At 56.4% G+C, this 18,638-nt stretch overlaps 1 protein-coding gene across 1 annotated transcript in view; it reads left to right on the top strand.

The window, feature by feature from the left end:
- The window catches only part of EPHA10 (EPH receptor A10), a 41,059-nt gene extending 26,195 nt beyond the window's left edge, over positions 1–14,864 (top strand). Inside the window, exons 6-17 of the mRNA XM_059897129.1 lie at positions 121–254; positions 2,675–2,846; positions 6,766–6,874; positions 10,418–10,479; positions 10,626–10,751; positions 11,829–12,014; positions 12,468–12,529; positions 12,765–12,968; positions 13,229–13,378; positions 13,592–13,785; positions 14,440–14,595; positions 14,750–14,864. Of these exons, the coding sequence (XP_059753112.1) occupies positions 121–254; positions 2,675–2,846; positions 6,766–6,874; positions 10,418–10,479; positions 10,626–10,751; positions 11,829–12,014; positions 12,468–12,529; positions 12,765–12,968; positions 13,229–13,378; positions 13,592–13,785; positions 14,440–14,595; positions 14,750–14,864 (1,670 nt within the window). The remainder of the gene's footprint in view (positions 1–120; positions 255–2,674; positions 2,847–6,765; positions 6,875–10,417; positions 10,480–10,625; positions 10,752–11,828; positions 12,015–12,467; positions 12,530–12,764; positions 12,969–13,228; positions 13,379–13,591; positions 13,786–14,439; positions 14,596–14,749) is intronic.
- Positions 14,865–18,638: the final 3,774 nt, after the last annotated feature.

The raw sequence follows: 18,638 nt of genomic DNA, 5'->3' as shown, positions 1-18,638 counted from the left end.
GGTCCTGCTTCTGTGGCTCCAGTAGCCCCGCCCCTAATCCCCGCTTGTCCAGACTTTCCAGCCCCTGTCCCTGCCCCACAGTCAGATCTGGGTCCAGAACCTTGCATTACTTACTTTCAGCACCATGGGAGGAGGATGAGATCCGCAGGGACCGAGTGGAGCCCCAGAGTGTGTCCCTGTCATGGCGGGAGCCCATCCCCGCTGGAGCCCCTGGGGCCAACGGCACGGAGTATGAGATCAGATACTATGAGAAGGTGAGTCGGGGTCTGGGAGGGACCTGGGGCTGCATTCCTGGCTGTGATCTGCCCCCCTCACCCTCCGGCTTCCTTTTCTTCATAAGCACCTCCCAGCAGAAGTCCTTCTTACTTTCTTTCTAAACATTTCCACAGGCCCCCTAAGGGGCCTCCCCAGCTGGGGTTTCTTCCTGTCCTCTCCTCACCATGGACCCCACTGCTCTCCCTCTTTCCCCACATCTCCGTTCATCACTGGTCATGATGTCCATTTTCACCACTTCTGCCTAGTGTTTACAGTTGACAAGAAGCCTTCTCTGGGGGCTGATCCAGATTTTGTGTGGCGGAATCATGTACATACAATTTGCAATCCTTTTAAGAAAAAGAATGCAGAAACACATTGTTTCAAATTTTACAGAAAGGTACCACGGTGGGAGCACATTGCTAGGTCATGGGGCCCCCGTGTTGGTAAACGTTTAGCAGCCAGCTCTGCAGAACAGTGAACGTGTGCATTATTATTATAATTTTGCTGACGTGAGGAATGTGTAACCCATCATTTACAAATAAGAATAGAAAGTATACAGCGCTCCTTATTGCAAACTCCATATCGCCAATTGGTTCTCATAGGATACTTCTTTCTGATTTTTGCTGACCTCTTGCATCTGTTGTCATCTGTGGTTGCAGCTCAACCATGGTTTGACAAGTGGAGCTACATCCGGATCCACTGTGTCTTTTCCGCATAAGTTAATAAACTTATGAATTTAGATTCAAACTGTTTGAATTTGACATGTAATCTGCAGTTAAACTGTTTCTCACCTTGGTGCCAATTGTATTCATTACAGCGAAACCTTGCTTTCAACTTAGCACTACATGTGTCAGGACTTCACTCCCTCCTCAGTGACTCCAGGGAGTTCTTTGCTGAATCAGTCAAAGTTTTTGAATACGAGAAGTCTGGAGAGCTGTGAGTTGAGAGAGAGACAGAGAGAGACAGAGAGAGAAAGACAGAGAGAGTTGGGGGCTTTCAGCATAGAGATAGTAGCTGAAGCCAAGGGACCAGAAGGGATGACCGAGGGGGGCGGGGCATGAGTGAGAAGAGAAGTCAGGGCAGAGCTCTGGGGATCCCTGATGTCTAGGAGACCGCAGTGAAGGTCACTGGGAAGGAGCTAGGCACGCAGCAGTTGCTTAGAAAGGGCTCATTGAACTGACACTTGGGGATCACAACATAGATACAGTCCCAGCACTGAGCTGGGTGGATGCTTCCAGGCCCTTAGGGAGTTTGAAGTTGCTGGGAACAAAAACCCTTGAAAAGAGGAGCCAGTACAAAGGGGTTGTTTGAAAGCCTTCAGGAGCGTCTCATGGAGCCCGATGACCAGAAGTGGGGCTGGTGTCACGAGCTCCTCATGCCCACTTCTCTCTGTGCACCAGCTCCACCTCCTCTGCAGGGGCCTTGCTCCTAGCACCTGGCAGCTGCCGAGGCTGGCAGCCTTGCCCCTTTCCCCCTTCCCGCCCTGAGCCTGTCCTGTCTCATAGGTCATGCAGTCATTGCACTGTCTTTCGGTGGTTTGTTCAAATGCCCAGAAGGGAGATTCTGATTGGCCCAGCTTGGGTCAGAGTCTTCCCTGATTCCTGAATACCATGGCCCTAGAACTGGAGCCACAGGTATAGGGGAGGTGCACCTCTGGGGGCTGTGAGTGTGGCAGGGGATCTAATAAGGGGGTGTGGGCAGAGACAAAATAATGGTAGCATGTCCAGCAGGTACCATTATCAGATGTCTTGGGGGCAGGATGATGTAGAGCACAGCGCACAGGACCTGAAAGAATCGAGAAGGTGTCACCCCAACCCTTCTTTGATGTGAGCCTCACCTGTTAAAGGAGATAGAAATGCTGCTGTGAGGACGGTAGGAAGTTGGCTCCTATAGGGTCTAGCCCAGCAGCGGGCAGTGAGTGGACCGTTGCTGGGGGCCATGGGAGAGCCTCTCTCCCCCTCTGAGCCTGATTCCTTATCTGTGAATCCATGCCTTGCAGGACATTGTGAAAGTTCGATGCCAAGGGGAAGGAAAAGCTGTGTGATCCGACAAGGGCCGAGCAGGTGTCAGGCCTCATTGTCTTCTTCTTTCCTCTGAGGGGTCAGGTGCAGCTCACCCTCTGGACTGCCAGACCCTGATGCCCTTCGTCCTAGCATCCCTATGAAGGCCAGCATCTTCTCTAAAGTTTCTCTTACTTGGAGGTGGGGCTGTTCTCAGCTACAAGTACCACCGAGTATGGGTGGGAGCTCGTGGTGGAGAAAGGGGCTGGGGATCCTATGGAAGAAAGCTGTGGGATCTCCTCAAGACAAGTGGAGTTATTCCACCAGCCCAGGCTCCTCCCTACTCCTTTCCCCCGACGTTCTCCCAGGAGCGTGGGGCCAGCCCTGGGTCTGGGCCTCACTTCTCGGTCCCTTCCCAGGGTCAGAGTGAGCAGACTTACTCCACGGTGAAGACAGGGGAGCCTGCGGTCACCGTCACCAACCTCAAGCCGGCTACCCGCTACGTCTTTCAGATCCGGGCGGCTTCCCCGGGGCCCTCCTGGGAGACCCAGAGCTTCAACCCCAGCATTGAAGTGCAGACCCCGGGGGAGGGTAAGTGATGTGTCAAGTGAAGAGAAAACCCAGCCCGGGGCTGGAGCAGGGAGGCAAATTGTGTGTGGGGGGGTTATCTGTGCAATTAAGGGAACCTGCAGAACAGTTCAATCACAACCTAATTAATGGATGAATTTGGTTGGACTTCCCTGGCGGTTCAGTGGTTAAGACTTTGCGATTCTACTGCAGGGGGCACGGTGGAACTGGTCGGAGAGCTAAGATCCCATGTACTGGTCAGTGTGGCCAAAAAAAAAAAAAAAAAAACATGAATTTGGAATCCAGCAACTAGTGGCTTAGATTGGGTACCTGTCCTGGAGGAACTCAGAGGGGAGGGTCCCATGAACAACTATAAACCAGGTCTCAGCTGGTGTCTCCCTGCCTCTCAGGACCTCCCATGTCTCGTGGAAACATCCTGTGCCCTCTCCAAGATTCTTCTCTTTTCTTGGGAGAAAGTTTTGTCTCCTGGTCACTTCTTGCCCTTGACCGCTAAATTCTTTTTCCCATCCTGCTGCTTTGTCTCTGCCATGATACAGACTCAAACGTGGGCCCCTGTCCCTCTTCCCACTAGGCCTTATAGTGTGAAGTAGAGGGGTGAGGCCCAGCTCACCCTCTGGACTGCCAGGCCCTGACATCTATCATCCTAGCATCCAACCTTCTCTGAGGGTTGGGGCACATGAAGGGAGTTGCACCTGCAGCAGTAAACAAAACAAAACACCAGGAGAAGTGGTTAGGATTTGGCGCTTTCATTGCCAGGGCCCGGGTTCAATCCCTGGTCAGGGAACTAAGACCTCATGAGCTGCGTAGTGCGGCCAAAAACAAACAAAAAAACACCAGGAGAATTGTGCACTTTCAATGGGTGAATTGTATGGTATGAGAATAATTTCTCAATAAAGCTCTTATCAAAACAAAGCAAAACAAAAGCTGAACATCAGATATTCCCAATCCTAAAGCAGCTCCAGCTCTTCGGCATGGTATGGTGCTACCCCCTCCTCCCTTGGCTTCCCTCCCCTGGTTCCTCTTCTCCCCACCCACCCCCAGTTCCCCCTCCTGATGCGTGCAGAGCATTTAGCGCTCTCTTTTGTTGTTCTCCTGCTGCTAAGCCAGCCCTCAGGATCTCACCTCTATCTACCCAGAGCAGCTCATGAAAGTATTTTCCCGGACAAAGGCAGTTCCCCCTAAGAGGCATCCTGGCACCAGCTGTCAAGATAATAATTCTTTCCAACCTGCTACATGAGTCTAATCCAAGATAGGAAGAGTTCTGAGCCCAAAGGGAGGTGGAGATAAAATGTTGAGGGAGTTTGAGTTCTGGGAAAGGAAACAGCACTTCTTGCTCGAATGCCTGTCTCTGCCAGACCTCGGCCAGGTGCTGGCAAGAGATTAGAGCTGTGTCTTGAAGGCTGGGGAACGTCTGAGTGTGTGGAAGTGGGCAGGGAAGGCACTTTGGTTAGAGGAAGCCATCAGAACAAAGGCTCGCGGGTTTGGCTGGCGTCGGTGTGGCGGAGGGCGGGAGCTGAGAGCCAGTAGCTGAAGAGGGCTGATGACTTCCCTTAATTTGGTGCTTCTTAGTTGGTAGATACAGTGCTCAGCTTCCGGCCAGCCTCCTTTGCTGTGGCCCTGGCTATGGGGAGTGGTTTGCCAATCTGCAGAGCACTTTTTCCAGTGAGCTGTGACCCCAAATCAGGATCACGAGGAAGGACCGTGCTTCACCGCTGTATTAGTTACCCGTTGCTGTGTCGCAAATTACCCCAAAACTCAGCGGCCAAAAACAACAGACATTTATTATCTCATGGTTTCCTTGGGTCAGGAATATGGGCAAGGCTTAGCTGGGTGCCACCTGTCTCAGGTCTCTCAAAGGCTGCAATCAAGGTGTCCTCTGGGGCTGCGGTCATCTCTAGGCATACCTGGGGTGGAGTGGGGAGGGGGCGTCTGCCACCCTGCTTGGGCTCTTGCTGGCTGTTTGCGGGAGGCAGGCACATGCCTCCTGGGCTTCTCCAAGGGCTATTTATAACCCAGCAACTAGATTCTTCCAGAGACTGTGAGAGAGAGAGAGCAAGAGGGCACCTGAGACAGAAGCCAGTCTCTTGTAACCTAATCATGGAGGTGACATCCCATCACTTCTGTCGTATTCTGTTCATGAGAAGCAAGTGACTATGTTCAGCCCACACTCAAGGGGAAGGAACACCAGGAGGTGGAGAATCCAGGAGGGCCATCGCAGAGGCTGTGGACCACAACCACTTTTATCTCCAGCCTCAGTTTCCGCGTCCACATTTCATTTCAAACAGTCCTTGGCAATGCCACCGCCTGTTGCCACCAGCTGGACCCTGGACCCAGTTCCCCATCTCTGAAAATGTGGGCTCTGAAATCTTCTCTTTGACCCTGACCTTGTTGGCCTCTAACTCTCCCTTCCTCTTCTATCCCTCTTCCTCACTTGCTCTGTGACATCCTAATAGCAGCTCTTGGGATCTGACCTCATCTCCCAGGCTCTCAGCCCCTCCTGTCTCCACAATCATCTCTCCCCAGTGAGCACAGATTCTCCTGGCAGAAACACTCCCCACCTCTGCCGGCCCGCATTCCCCGGACATCATGCTGCACCTGCCCCGCTAGTCCCCATGCTTGGCTGTCCTCCTCTGTCCCTCGCCAAGGCTGCCTGCAGAGTTGTATTTTTCTAATCTCAGTTTAGTCTTCAGGGCTGCGTAGCACTTTCCCCGTCCTCGACAGTGACCCCAAACTGTCACCTCTCTCAAGCACCTCCCCTCCCTCCCCGCTCCCGACCCAACAGATCCCCTCATTCCTCTCCCTGTGGGCAGGAACTCTGTCTATTGCTCCCGATCCCTGTTACCCTCAGGATATCCTGGCTCATAATACTGGCCTAGCATTCAAGGACCTTCCGGTTCTGTCTCCTCCCCCAGTTCTCTTCACCCTCCCGCCCTCCAGCTTCATAGCTTCATATGGTGCGTCTGCATCTCTGCCTCCCGGCGGTCTGTTTTCCAGCCACACGGGATGACCTGCCGTTTTCCAGACCCAGCAGGTGCATCTAAGCATCATCAACAACCCTTTCAATCTTCCAGGTCCAGTGCAGATGACGCCTTCTCTGCAAACCTTCCTCGCTGGCTTTAGGAAGAAATTGTCATGCCTCTGCTCAGCTCTGCTCATGTCTCTGTTTCTTTTTTTCATTCTACAGTTAAGATTTTTCATTTCTGTCTCCCGCACTGGTCGGTACACCCCTCCAGAGCAGGGATTTTGGCTCATCCATTGCTATCTCCCCAGAACTAGTGCCAGCCTGGCACACATGTTGGGTGGATGGATGGTTGGATGGATGGATGGATGGATGGGGCTGAGAGCCTGGCTCTTCCCCTGGGGAAACAGTTCAAAGCAGAGGCTTTAGGAATCAGGTTCGAATCTTACGTTCCCTGTTTGTTAGCTGTGTGACCTTGGGCAAATTACACAACTTTTCTCGGTGTCAGTTTCCTCAGCTATAAAATGGAAACAGTAACACCTTACTGGCTTGGATCGCTTAGTCTTGAATGGAGCAAGTGTGCATTAAATGTTAACTCATCACTATTGCTGGGGACAGTTCTGGATTGGGGCTGGGGAGCTTGGACGAGAGGCCATCCCCCTGCAGAGCTACCCTCACTGTGCATCAGAAAGGCAAAAAGGGAGGCCTGGGCCTGCCTGTCTGGATGCCTGCTCCTCTCTGTCAGAGCTGGGCTGCAGTGGAAGTGCCTTGCCCTGGGAAACGAGGAAGCTCCAGGTGCCGCCGTGGCTGGTGGGGCTGCCTTGGTCCCTTGCCGCCGGGAGGCCGGGCCGGGCGCGGAGGTGCTGGGGGAATCCTGCTGTGGCGTGAGGACAGGAGTCTGTCCTGGAGCTTCCCCGGGAGCCTGGTCCTCTGCGTCTCTCAACCTCGTGGTTTCCCTCCCAGCTGCCTCGGGGTCCAAGGACCAGAGCCCCGCAGTCGTCGTCACCATTGTGACCATCTCAGCCCTCCTCGTCCTGGGCTCTGTGATGAGCGTGCTGGCCATTTGGAGGAGGTAGGTGGCTGGTCCCAGCCTGGATGACGCCTGATGGGCCATGTCCCTGTGCACATTCACATGTGCTCACAGGCACCCGTGTCTGTATCTGCATTTGCACCTGTGCGGACGTGCACGGGCGAGCACACCGCTGTGTAGATACAGGCGTGGCTGGTGTGGTCCTGGCCCTCCCCCCACCGTCCCGACCCCCTGCTCCTGCAGTCGGCAGCGTGGCAGCCAGCACGGCAGCTAGCTCAGCCGCTCTGGGATGAAGGGGATTTAGCTCCTTAACTCATTAAATGTCAGAAGGCATCGCTGAGGATGGAATCAAGCTCCAGCTGCTCCGGTGTGATTAGGATCCTCCTGAGGTGCTCAGAGGCCCCCAGCCCCTGCCCCCAAGGGATCTGGAGGCCCTTCAACACAGGCAAAGGGAAGAAAGGCAGAAATTGTGTGTGTGTGTGTGTGTGTGTGTGTGTGTGCGCGTGCGCGTGTGCACGCGTGCAGGGAGAACAGGGAGGGGAACTCATAAGCCAGAAACCCCCAACCCCCAGCAGAAGGAAGCTGGCAGAGTGGGCAGAGAAAGGGGATGGGAGGAGGGGCAAAGATGTGGAGCTTGGGTCTGGCTCAGGGAAGATTTCGGCCCTCTGGCGTGCAGCAGAAATCTCATGGCATATATATCGCCTTCCTCCCCGGGGCCACAATCTGCCACATGCAGAGGCACCCCGGGTGGGTTCCAGGCTGGGGCTGAGGTCAGCAGACTGGAGGGGCTGGAAAGTCTGCATGTGACAGGCTGGAGTTGGGGGAGCAAAGGAGAGAAATGGGCTGGCCCGGGAGCCACACGTCAGCATCCTGGAGCTGCCTGCGGGCTGGAGGGACCGTGGGCTTTCACTTGGCTTGGAGGGGGCTATTTGATTGGTCTTGAATGAGGTGCTGAAAGGGACTGAGGAGGAGAGAATCTGGGAGCCAGCTCTGCCCGGGCCAGGTGAGTCAGGAAGGCAGGACAAGAGCAGAATCTCGTTCCTCACAGAGCTTAAGGGTCCTTATATGAGACCTGTTGGAAAAGCGGGAATGGACAGGAGTTGAGAGCATCTTGTCCTGGCTGTGAGCTCAGGGTCTCTGGGAGGCAGAAGGAGGAAAGGGGAGAGAGGTGAGCAAGGAGGGCCTCTTCAGGCAGACTCTACAGAACAGGGGCAGCTGCCCAGGAGCTCCTTGGAGACAGATGCACTAGAGCAGGCAGAGTAAGCCAGGGGTGGATTTCAAAACCTGCTCAGAATCAAACGGCACCAAAATGAGAATCTGCCCGGTCTAGCGCTGATGGGCGGAGAGGCACACATCTCCAGCACGTTTGTCCCAGCTTTGTGGACAGTAGCGTCTCCCTCAGCCGTCTCCTCCTCTCGGAGTCTCTGCGGCATCCGCTCTGTGCAGTGGGCTGCTTACCTCCACTTTCCCTCCCCAGTCCATCTTGCGTCACCCAGTGGAAGCTTCTCATTTTCTCTGCCACCACTCCTCCAGCCACTCAACCTTGCCCCCTTCATCCCTCGTTACCTCTCCCGGGTGTTCCCCTCATTCATGGAAGTTCTGTTCCCGTGCTGGATGACTTCAGTAGCCATTGGACGACCTGCCCCACCCCTTGGCCTCTGGGTTCTTTGACTCCCTTGTTTCCTCGGACCTTCTCTCCTGTTCCACCTCAGCTGCCCTCTCCCATCTCCTGACGTGGCCATCACCCCCAATACTGACACCAGTTCTGCTTTTGCCCCGCAGACTCCCCGTCCTTGCAGCTCGCTCCCTCAGCCGTGTCTGCTGCACCTGCTCTCTAACAGCATCCTTAACCCCTCAGCTTCTCGCCCCCGAGTCTACACACCTGCCTATCTCTGCATCCATCCTCCCCCTCCTTTTGCTCTAGAGGAGGTGCCATTCTCCCGGCCAGGATCTTCTACCTGTGACCTTACTTCCTACCATCTCAGGAACCCATTACTATTGATAATGTCCACTTCTTCCCCACATGATAGCTAACGTTTATTTAGTGCTTAGTAAGCTCTTGGCACCAGTGTGATCAGGCAGGGATGTCTTTATCCTGATTTTATTAAAGAGAAAACCCAGCCACCTGGTCCCACAGACAGAGAGCGGACGACCTAGGGAGCCGGTCGTCAGATTCCGGAGCCCATGCTGGCGACCGCCATCGTGACCACTCCATACTACGGGACAGCCTCCTCTTTCCCACTGGTGTCGAAACGTGGTCACCTGTCTCCCGTCTCCCCTAACCCCTCCTCCTAGAGCCTTCACGTGACCTCGCTCCTCTGCTCCACTTTTTCTTTCCTTGCTTCCTGTGATATCGCCCGCCACCTCCCCCCACCCGCACCCCCGATTTCCCTTCTGTTTCCCTCCAGTTTCTCTGGTGGTTCTTTCATGATCTCCTCCATGGCATCCTTCTCCTCTACCCAGTTTTTAAATGGTGGGGGTCCTCAGACGTGTCCCCTGTCCCACTTCTCAGGCTCCCTCCCCTCCCTGGGCAATACCCCCAGCTCCAGAACTTGTATCTCCAGAGCACACCTCTCTGCCAAACGCCAGACACACACATAGCTAACTCCCTGCTCATTGATCGTCCCTGCTTTTACCGGAGGCCCTGCAAACTCAAATGTCTAAATGAGAACTCCCGATCTCAGTAACTGGTACACCCCACACCACGCTGGGCAAGCTGGAACACGAGTTTTCCAACCTTCCCCCTCTCCCTTTCTGCCTTCCAGCCATCTCCAAGCCCTGTGGCCCTGTCACCTAAATGTGACTTGAGTCCCCTTTTCTCTGAGTCCATGGTCACCACATAGCCCGAGCCACTGCCATCTCCTGCGGAGACACAGCAGCAGTGGGGATGATCTTCCTAAAATGCAAATTGAACCTTGGCTCAAAACCCCCCAGGGGGTTCTGGGGCCTCTCCTCTGCCCCCAGAATAAAACCAAAGTCTTTATCTGGGCCTGCAAGGCCCTGCCTCAGGGGGCCCCAAATGCCAGCCTGTGGCTTTGTTGATCATGATGCAGTCCTTTGGTCCATGGCTGCCTCTGTCTCAGGAAGCCATCCTTGATGGCCCCGGCCACGTCAGATCCATCTGTTAGGTGTTCCCCACAGCGCACCACCCTTCTTTGCTTGGACCTGTGAGTGGGCTTGTGGTTCCTTCTCAATGTTTGTTTTCTTGACTAGACTGAAAGCTGCCCCTGGGTACAAGGTCTGCCTGTTTTGTTCAGCTGTAGGCAGGGGAGCAGCTTGGGCTTGAAGTCAGGGCATGGATTTGGGTGCCTCTGGAGTTGCAAGAATACACTGTGTCTCAAAGTGAAAATAACTAGGAATGCGGAGGCGGGTGAGGGGTTAGGTCTGGGGCTAGGGTTGTATGTGTGATGTGGGGAGAAGCTTTCAGACCAGCAGGACAAAAAGGCCCCTCCCCTGGGGCACAGACCTTATCCTTTTAGAGGGACAGAGAGGTGCCGCCCTGGGTGCTGGTGAGATGGGAAGGGCTGGGACAGCCTGGCTCAAAGAATGACTACGGACCCCCCGGTCCCCAACCCCCTACCCCAGGACCTGCAGCTATGGCAAAGGAGGTCGGGATTCCCATGATGAGGAGGAGCTGTATTTCCACTGTGAGTTGTCTGGGCCTGACGCGGGGCGGGACGGCACCACCCTACCTTACCCCTCAATCCGCTTCCTTGCTGCCATTGCATAACCCCCACTCCTCCAGTCGTGGAGGCCCCTTGTCTCACCCCCCTCTCTTTCCCTGCTTTCCCAGTCAAAGTCCCAACTCGCCGCACATTCGTGGATCCCCAGAGCTGTGGGGACCCGCTGCTGGCTGTTCATCTGTTTGCCAAGGAGCTGGATGCAAAAAGCGTCACACTGGAGAGGAGCCTTGGAACAGGCAAGCTAGGCACCCAGGAAGCTTTGTCTGTTGGGAAGCCCCGCCTCCGCCCCTTCCCAGCCCTCTCTTGAAGCCCCTCCTCCATCCCACCCTGTCTCTATCCTGTAAGCCCACTTCCACCCCATGTCCCGCCCCCATTTCTGGAGGCCCCGCCTCTACCCAGTCCCCACCCTGTCCAGAAAGGGCCCCCTCCACATCAAGCTGGACCTCCATCCACCAGGGTCCAGGGAAGGAGGTGGCAGAGGAGTCCGTGACCCTGCCTTCCTACCCTTTGCCTGTCCCCAAGGTCAGAATTCTCTCCATTCAGGCCCTTTCAGAGCTGGCTCTGCAGACTGCCACTGGCAGAAGTTTGGTCCCAGGCCTTCAAGGGACGATGGGGAGGGGCCTTTGCAAGCTTGGGGACCAGACGTACCTGAGTTCTAGTCCTGGCTCTACCACTGACCAGCTGTGTGACCAGGGGTACGTCCCTTTTCTGCTTTGAGCCTCAGTTTCTCATCTGTTAAATGGGCATGATATCTGCCTCAGACAGAGCTGATGTGGGGGCTTTCCAGCACTCAGCCCAGGGCCGGGTTCACAGTGGGTACGTGCTCTCTAAGGGTCAGTCCCCTCGCTTCCTATTTTCCCTGTCTGCAAACCCTCAGCCCCTGCGCTAAGGCAGCGCTTTCACCAGGAGCCTGACACTCTTCCCTGGCACTGTCAGCAGACTCGCTGGGTAGAGACCAGAAAGGGGCAGCGTGGCAGAATAGATGCCATCGTTACCCTTCCTGGGTCACCCTGGGCCTAGGATGTGCTGGCATGTGCAGCGTCCTCTCTGTGAGGCTTTGGAATTTCCCGCCGAAGCAGGCAGGGAGGACTCCCCATTTCACAGAGGAGAAAACTGAGGCCAAAAGAGGGAAAGAGCAGAAGCCCACGTCACACGGCTGGTACTCAGTTTACCAGGATTTGAAATCAGGAGACCCGAGTCCCAGGCCAGAAATGGCCCATGATCCAGAAGCTGCTTTCTCCTCGGCTCACCCTGCCCAGGTTGGCCGAGGGCGTGGCCTCCGGGGGGGTGTCTGAGGTGCTCTTTCCCCCCAGGGCGGTTTGGGGAGCTGTGCTTCGGCTGCCTGCAGCTTCCGGGCCGCCAGGAGCTCCCCGTGGCCGTGCACACGCTGAGGGAGGGCTGCTCCGACTTGCAGAGGCTCAGCTTCCTGGCCGAGGCCCTCACCTTGGGCCAGTTCGACCACAGCCATGTGGTGCGGCTGGAGGGCGTCGTCACCCGAGGTAGGGCCCGTGCTCCACCAGTGCGGGAGGAGATGATGGGGTGGGAGGTGGAGGTGTGCCGTGCCCCCAGGGCCTCTGCTCAGTCATGAGAGGGAGCCCTGACGCTGCCCACCAAGGGTTCAGCTCTCCTTCGCTGACTCTGGGTGGCCTCTCGGACCCTGCGTGACCCTTGGACGTGTGGTGACACTCGGTGGGGTTGGATCACTTGGACCTTCAGTGATCTCCCTCAGCTAACTTGGTGCAGATCCTCACCTTGGCCTTTGTTCCCCTCAGACGCCACCTCTTTTGCTCTTCAGCACAGAGGGTCCTGGGCTGGGCAGGAGGGCGGCAAGACTCAGGGAGCTTGGCCTTGGTTCTGGCCATCTTGGAGGGGTCTGGGGCCCAGGTGGGGGAGCACATGTGCTCACAGAGGGCAGCAGGCACCTTAGCGTGTGTTCCCCTCCCTGGGTACAGGAAGCACCTTGATGATCGTCACTGAGTACATGAGCCATGGGGCCCTGGACGGCTTCCTCAGGGTGAGTGGCCTGGGCCCTGCGGGGTACTGATGACCATGATATTCTTGGTCTCTCACTTTTCCCTTTGGTGGGACTTGGGGTTGGCCTCATTCCCTATAAAGATGCCCACTGGCCAGGCTGACCTGGCAGGTGACATGGCAAACTGAAGCCCAGAGAGGGCCAGTTGACTTCCCTGGGGTCACCCAGCAACCGGGAAAGCGAGAGTGCAGCCTGGCCTCGCTCTCCTCTCTCACAGCGGCATGAGGGCCAGCTGGTGGCTGTGCAGCTGATGGGGCTGCTGCCCGGCCTGGCCTCGGCCATGAAGTACCTGTCGGAAATGGGCTACGTCCACCGGGGCCTGGCAGCCCGCCGGGTGCTGGTCAGCGGCAACCTCATCTGCAAGATCTCCGGCTTTGGGCGGGGACCTCGGGACAGAGCAGAGGCTGTCTACACCACCATGGTGAGGCGCCCTTCCCTCGGCAAACTGCCCTGGAGTCCCCATCTCCCCACATCCCCCTTTCTGGCTGTGTCAGGGTCACTCCTGCCCCTCCATCCAGTTGTCCGTGCCAGTGTGGGCCTCGCCTGCGGTCAGCCTGTGGGCCTTCCCTAGATGAGCAGCCGGGGAGACGGCAGGTGGGGCTGGATCTGTGGCTCTGTGGGTGGGGAACCCTGGCTATGACTTGGTCCCCTCCTGCCCCTGACCTGCCTGCCTGCCCGCAGAGCGGCCGGAGCCCGGCACTGTGGGCCGCCCCCGAGACGCTTCAGTTTGGCCACTTCAGCTCCGCCAGTGACGTTTGGAGCTTCGGTGTCGTCATGTGGGAGGTGATGGCCTTTGGGGAGCGGCCCTACTGGGACATGTCTGGCCAAGACGTGAGTGACACCCGTGGCTTCTCCTTGCCTTCCGATCCTGTTGCTCCCTGACCTCTGCCCATTAACCCTTGACCTGTTAGCCCCAGGCCCCTCTTCACTGTCTACTTGCTACCAGTTCTGCCTGGTCACCCCTTGAGCCTTCCTTGGGATGGGGTGAGTGTGTGTATTGGGGGGCCTAAAACCTCCTGTCTGCCCGCCACCCCCATGGCCTAGGTGATCAAAGCCGTGGAGGATGGCTTCCGGCTGCCGCCCCCCAGGCACTGCCCCTCCCCCCTGCACCGACTGATGCTTGACTGCTGGCAGAAGGACCCAGGTGAGCGGCCCAGGTTCTGCCAGATCCATGGCCTCCTGAGCAAGATGGTGCAGGATCCAGAACCCCCGAAGTGTGCCGACACTACCTGTGCCAGGTACAGCTGTCACCTCGCTTGTCCCAGGTACATTCATTCCCATGTATCTCCAACCATACCAGACGTAGCAGAACTCTCACCTGTCCACAAACACCACCCCCCCGCCACCATTTACAAGTACAGCTACCCCACCTGTCCTCCCCCACCAGTCCAGGTACGACTACTCGCTCAGGTACCCCAGATAGATCTAATACTCCCACCTGCCTTAGGCATGTATAACTTTTCATCTTAGTCACTTCTGCTTGTCCTGGGTTTTGCCCCACGTATCCCAGGTACGGTGACCACATACATAAATGTGGTAATAGTCCTAACATACCTGTAGTTCCAATAAATAAAATAAGTGAAATTAGTATTGGTTGTCCCCAGTACCAGTCACTTCCCAAACTCTCCTAGGTACATCCTACCCAAGACTGTTGCAGATACTCCCGGTGCCTTTACTTGGCTCCTATGCAGCTCACTCTCTGCCAGCCTGAGCATCGTGACCCCTCACCTGCTCTGAGAATACCTAGAACCCTGTGTGAGCCAGGCCTGTCGTAGGGCTCGGTCATCTTCCCCTTCTCCTGTCCTTTCTCAGACGGCCTCTCCTCAGGAGAGTGACCGGGTCTGGGCCCCAGGTCCCTGCTGTCGACTGACCACTGCTTCTCTGCTCCCCAGGCCTCCCACGCCCCTGGCGGACCGTGCCTTCTCCACCTTCCCCTCCTTTGGCTCCGTGGGCGCGTGGCTGGAGGCCCTGGACCTGGGCCGCTACAAGGACAGCTTCGCTGCCGCCGGCTATGGGAGCCTGGAGGCTGTGGCCACCATGACTGCCCAGTGAGTCTAAGGGGCCCAGACGTAGCAGAACTCTCTACCAGCGTGGGAGGCCCAGCCTGTCCTGATTCCGGTTCCCTGGCCGGGCAGGGGGTGGAAGGGACAGCAGAAGGTGGGGAAGAGCCAGCTGGTTCTGACCCGCCCTTCTTCTTCGCAGGGACCTGGTGAGCCTGGGCATCTCATCGGTGGAGCACCGGGAGGACCTCCTCAGCGGGATCAGTGCCCTGCGGGCCCGGGTGCTCCAGCTGCAGGGCCGGGGGGTGCAGGTGTGAGCGGCCCCACTCTTCCAGGCCAGGACCCCAGGGGGCTCCAGCCCCCAGCCTTGCCCAGGACCCCCGCCAGCTGCACTCCACCCGTGCGGAAGTGAGCTCCCAGAGCTTGTGTGGAGCCCCGGTTTCCCCCATTTCCCTGCCTTCTCCCTCCGTTTCCCCCAGTCTGAGCACCTTGGTTGACGCAGTCCCCCTGGAAAAAAGGTTCAAAACCTGGGGAGGATCCCTGAGATAATGGTGGGAGGAAATGCAGGGTCTCAGAGACCAAGGTGGGCAGGGGCAGGGAGGAAGACGTAGCTTTAAATGGCCCGATTCATGCCCTTCTGTCTTCCATACCCACTGGGGTCTGGGGCCTACTCCAAAGGGTGCCCCACTTTCCCACAGACCACTGGCCAGCAGGCAGCACAGGTCCCTGGTGGATGGGCTCCTGTTAGTGACCACAGCTGCCTGGCCGCCAATCCTGATGGGCCGTGGGGCCTCAGCTCCCTGTGTTCCAGCTGGGCCCTGTCTGGACACTGGTCACGAGGCCCAGGCAGGCAAAGGTGGTGCTGAGCTCAGGGGCTGGACCCCGAGGGCCCCGGACTTAGGAGCTGATTTCTGCTTCCCCCACCCTTGGGCTGGCCATTCATGGTGAGGGTGAGGGTCCCGGTGTTCCCCTGAGGCCCCACTAGGTGCCCCCCACCCCCTTTGCTTTCCTTGTGTAAACTCACTGGCCAGGACATCTGGGAAGAGCATGAGGAGAGCTGTTTTCTCCCCGGGGCCCCAAGAGCTTTGCTCCCCAGCCTTGGGGGGTGATGAAAACAGGACTCTCAGAGACGGAGCTTCTCTCGCTAACAGGCTGGTCCAACCCTTACCGTACAGATGGGGAAAACAAGACCTAGCGAGGAGTCAGGGCCAGAGCTGGGGTTGAACCCCTGTGCCCAACTCCCAATCCAGAGCTGAGGCTGGCTCTGGAAAGAGTCCTTGGTCCTGCCCTGTGTCACCAACACTCTTTCCTGAGGCAGCCCAGGGGTACTCTGAGGTGACCCCCTCTTGCAGGCTCCATCCCCTGCACCCAGCCTCCCATGGCGTACCTCCTCCCTCTGGCCCCTCTTCTGCGGGGCTTTGGCAGAAGTAGTTGCACTGAGCTGAGTCCAGAGTTCCTTATCCAGGAAGGCTTCCCAGAGGCGGGGGTGATCGTGAGGCCAGGGCTTTCGTGGCACAGAAGGAAGGCAACTGGGTCTGGATAGGGTCACCCCTGACATACGCCTGCTGTGGGTTTGGCTGCGTGTGGATGGGGTGGGAAGGAGACAAGGGCTACAGGAAGGGGTGAAGGAGACACAACCGGCCCTTGGAGGGCCCAGACGAGGCGGGGAGGTGAACTCAGGCTCCAAGAACTACTACACGTCCCCCACGGGAGACCTTGGGGCCTGTGGGCCGGACACTCCTGATGTGTGTATATGGAGGGGTGTCTGGAGAGGTTCCTTGGCTGAGAGTCTGATGCATCCATTGAACAGGGCCTTAGAGGAGTGGCGGGAGGACTCTTTCCTTAGGGTTGGTGGAGTTTTCCGCAGGCCAAGATGGAGGGCCTAGGACAAGAGGAGTCCAAGCAGAGGGGCCAGCATGAGAAGGAGCCTGGAGGGTGGGAGATGCAGCACATCTTTGGGGAGCGCTCCGTGGTGGGAGACGGTGCCTCTCAGCAGTGCCTTTGGCCTCATTCTGCCAGCAGGGCAGGCGTCCCCCAACCCCCGCTGTCCATCTCCTGAGCACCTGCCCCAGCTCAGTGTCCTGGGCAGTGCTAGGGGAGGCCGAGATATTGCTTCTACCTTTGACAGAGCTGGAGGGTCCCTTGCCAGTGCCCTCCAGGATCTGCCCCGAGGGAAGTCTGGAAAGGACATACCAGCATCCTGTGGAGGGAGCCTCATTCCCATCTCCAGCTACAGCAGTCATGCCCTGAAGGTCAGAGTCCCCTGCCCCTCCCTCCGCTGTCCTGCAGAGTCCCCTGGCTGTGTTGGCAGGACTTCGGTGTCCAGGGTAGACCTCCCTTCCACTGAGGAGTGAGGTCCCAGCATCCTGATGGGTCCCGGGCCTCAGCCCTGCACAGGTGCCGGCAAGATGCAGGCTGATGGCTCCCTGGGAGCCCTCTACAGATCTATTTTTATATGGACCTTATTCACTGGATAGAGAGGTGGCCTGCAACCCCCCAGCACCCGTATCTGAGCCCATCCAGGGAGGGAAGGGGCTGGTTGGGGGTGGGGAAAGTGTTTTCCTTTGACTAATTCTGGAGGTGTTTTTATAGTTCTTGGGTTCTATATGCAGGACAAAGTAATAAAAACTTGTCTGTGGTATGGTGCCTCTCAATGACAGTTGCTTAACTGTTAAGTAACTTGTATGGGAGGGTTTCGCCACCCCCCCTACCACCGCCCCACCACAGGGGTCTCCGAAGTGTGTGTCTGAGATCTCTGGGCAAGAGACACATTTAGGAAGTAGACGACAGGACAGTGTGATCAGGGTTTACCCTAGGGGCGAGCACTGGGTGGCTTCCCCGAGGGGGCAACACTCCGTGGTGGTGCCGTTCCCGGAGATGGACCACGTAAGGGGAGGGGAAGCAGGTTGAGCAGCGGTGTGAGAAATGACGAGCTCGGGTCTGGACCAGGCTGCAATGTATGTCTGACACTGTGAATAAATGATGCTTAGGTGATGTCCTAGCACAGCCTCCACAAGAACTAGCTCTTCATATGACTAATTGAACCTAACTGTTCATAAGGCAACACATTTGGACTTCTTTCAACAGGATGTCCCAAGTAGGGCTTTTGGAACGATCAGGGGGGCCTGTAGGGCAAAGAATGAAACTACTGTTCATTGGAACTCTAGGGTTCCTGGAAACTCCCCTGGTGAGGGGGAGGACTCCAGGCCTCATCCTCCCGTCAATCCAGAGCAGCTCTGCTTTTATTCACTTTATAGACGCAGCAGAGGCTACAAAGTAAACTGCCCACAGGGATGAGGTAAGAATTCCTTTGAATGGGAAGAGGTCTCTGAGGGCCAAGGAAAAGCACTACACAGCTCCTGTTGACTGTGGCCCGTGTCGCTAGGTATTTTTTGGTGGCTAGTGACCATTTTTGTGAAATCTCACAATTTTTAAATTGTTAGCAATTAATTTGAAAAGACAAAATCCAAACAGTGAAAAGCGTTTGCGGCCCTTTTTGGTCTGTGGGCTGGCAGTAAGGTTTGAATTTTCTTTGCCACATCCCTGCCCTGTGATAAGTTCAACCCATGCCTTAAATCCTGGGATGGGGAGCTCATTACCTTCTCCAAGCCAACTCTTTTATACGGAATGAAGGACTGCTCCATCTTTGTCATGTGACTGGTATTTATTAGGGACCTGTTACATACTACACATTCCCTGCAATTGGGTCTAGGCAGTAGTGCAGTTGGAGCCAAACTAGGGTGAGGGTGGCTTTGAGTAAAGAATGTTGGATCCTAAGTGTTTTCTTGGTCAGGCTCTACTTAACAACAGTGTACCAGATGATGAAGGAAAAGGTAGAAGCCTCAGCTTTGGTGACTTAATCACTTGAAATGAGTAACCTCTACTCTAAATACTGTCACTGACTGAAGGGCCTTCCCCCTAAACTGTCAACACTGATGACCTGCTGAACCGTGACCCCAGTCTGTCTTCTCTTCCACCATGAGCCCCACATTGATCATTTCGGCGAAGAGAGAATTCCAGGAAGGCAGATCTGCCACAGCCTGAAGCTTGGGCAGTGAGAAGCACGATCACTGAATCACCTGGGCCCCTGC

Source organism: Balaenoptera ricei, chromosome 1, assembly GCF_028023285.1.
Source record: "Balaenoptera ricei isolate mBalRic1 chromosome 1, mBalRic1.hap2, whole genome shotgun sequence".
NCBI lineage: Eukaryota > Metazoa > Chordata > Mammalia > Artiodactyla > Balaenopteridae > Balaenoptera > Balaenoptera ricei.
This window is presented reverse-complemented; position numbering and strand designations above follow the sequence as displayed.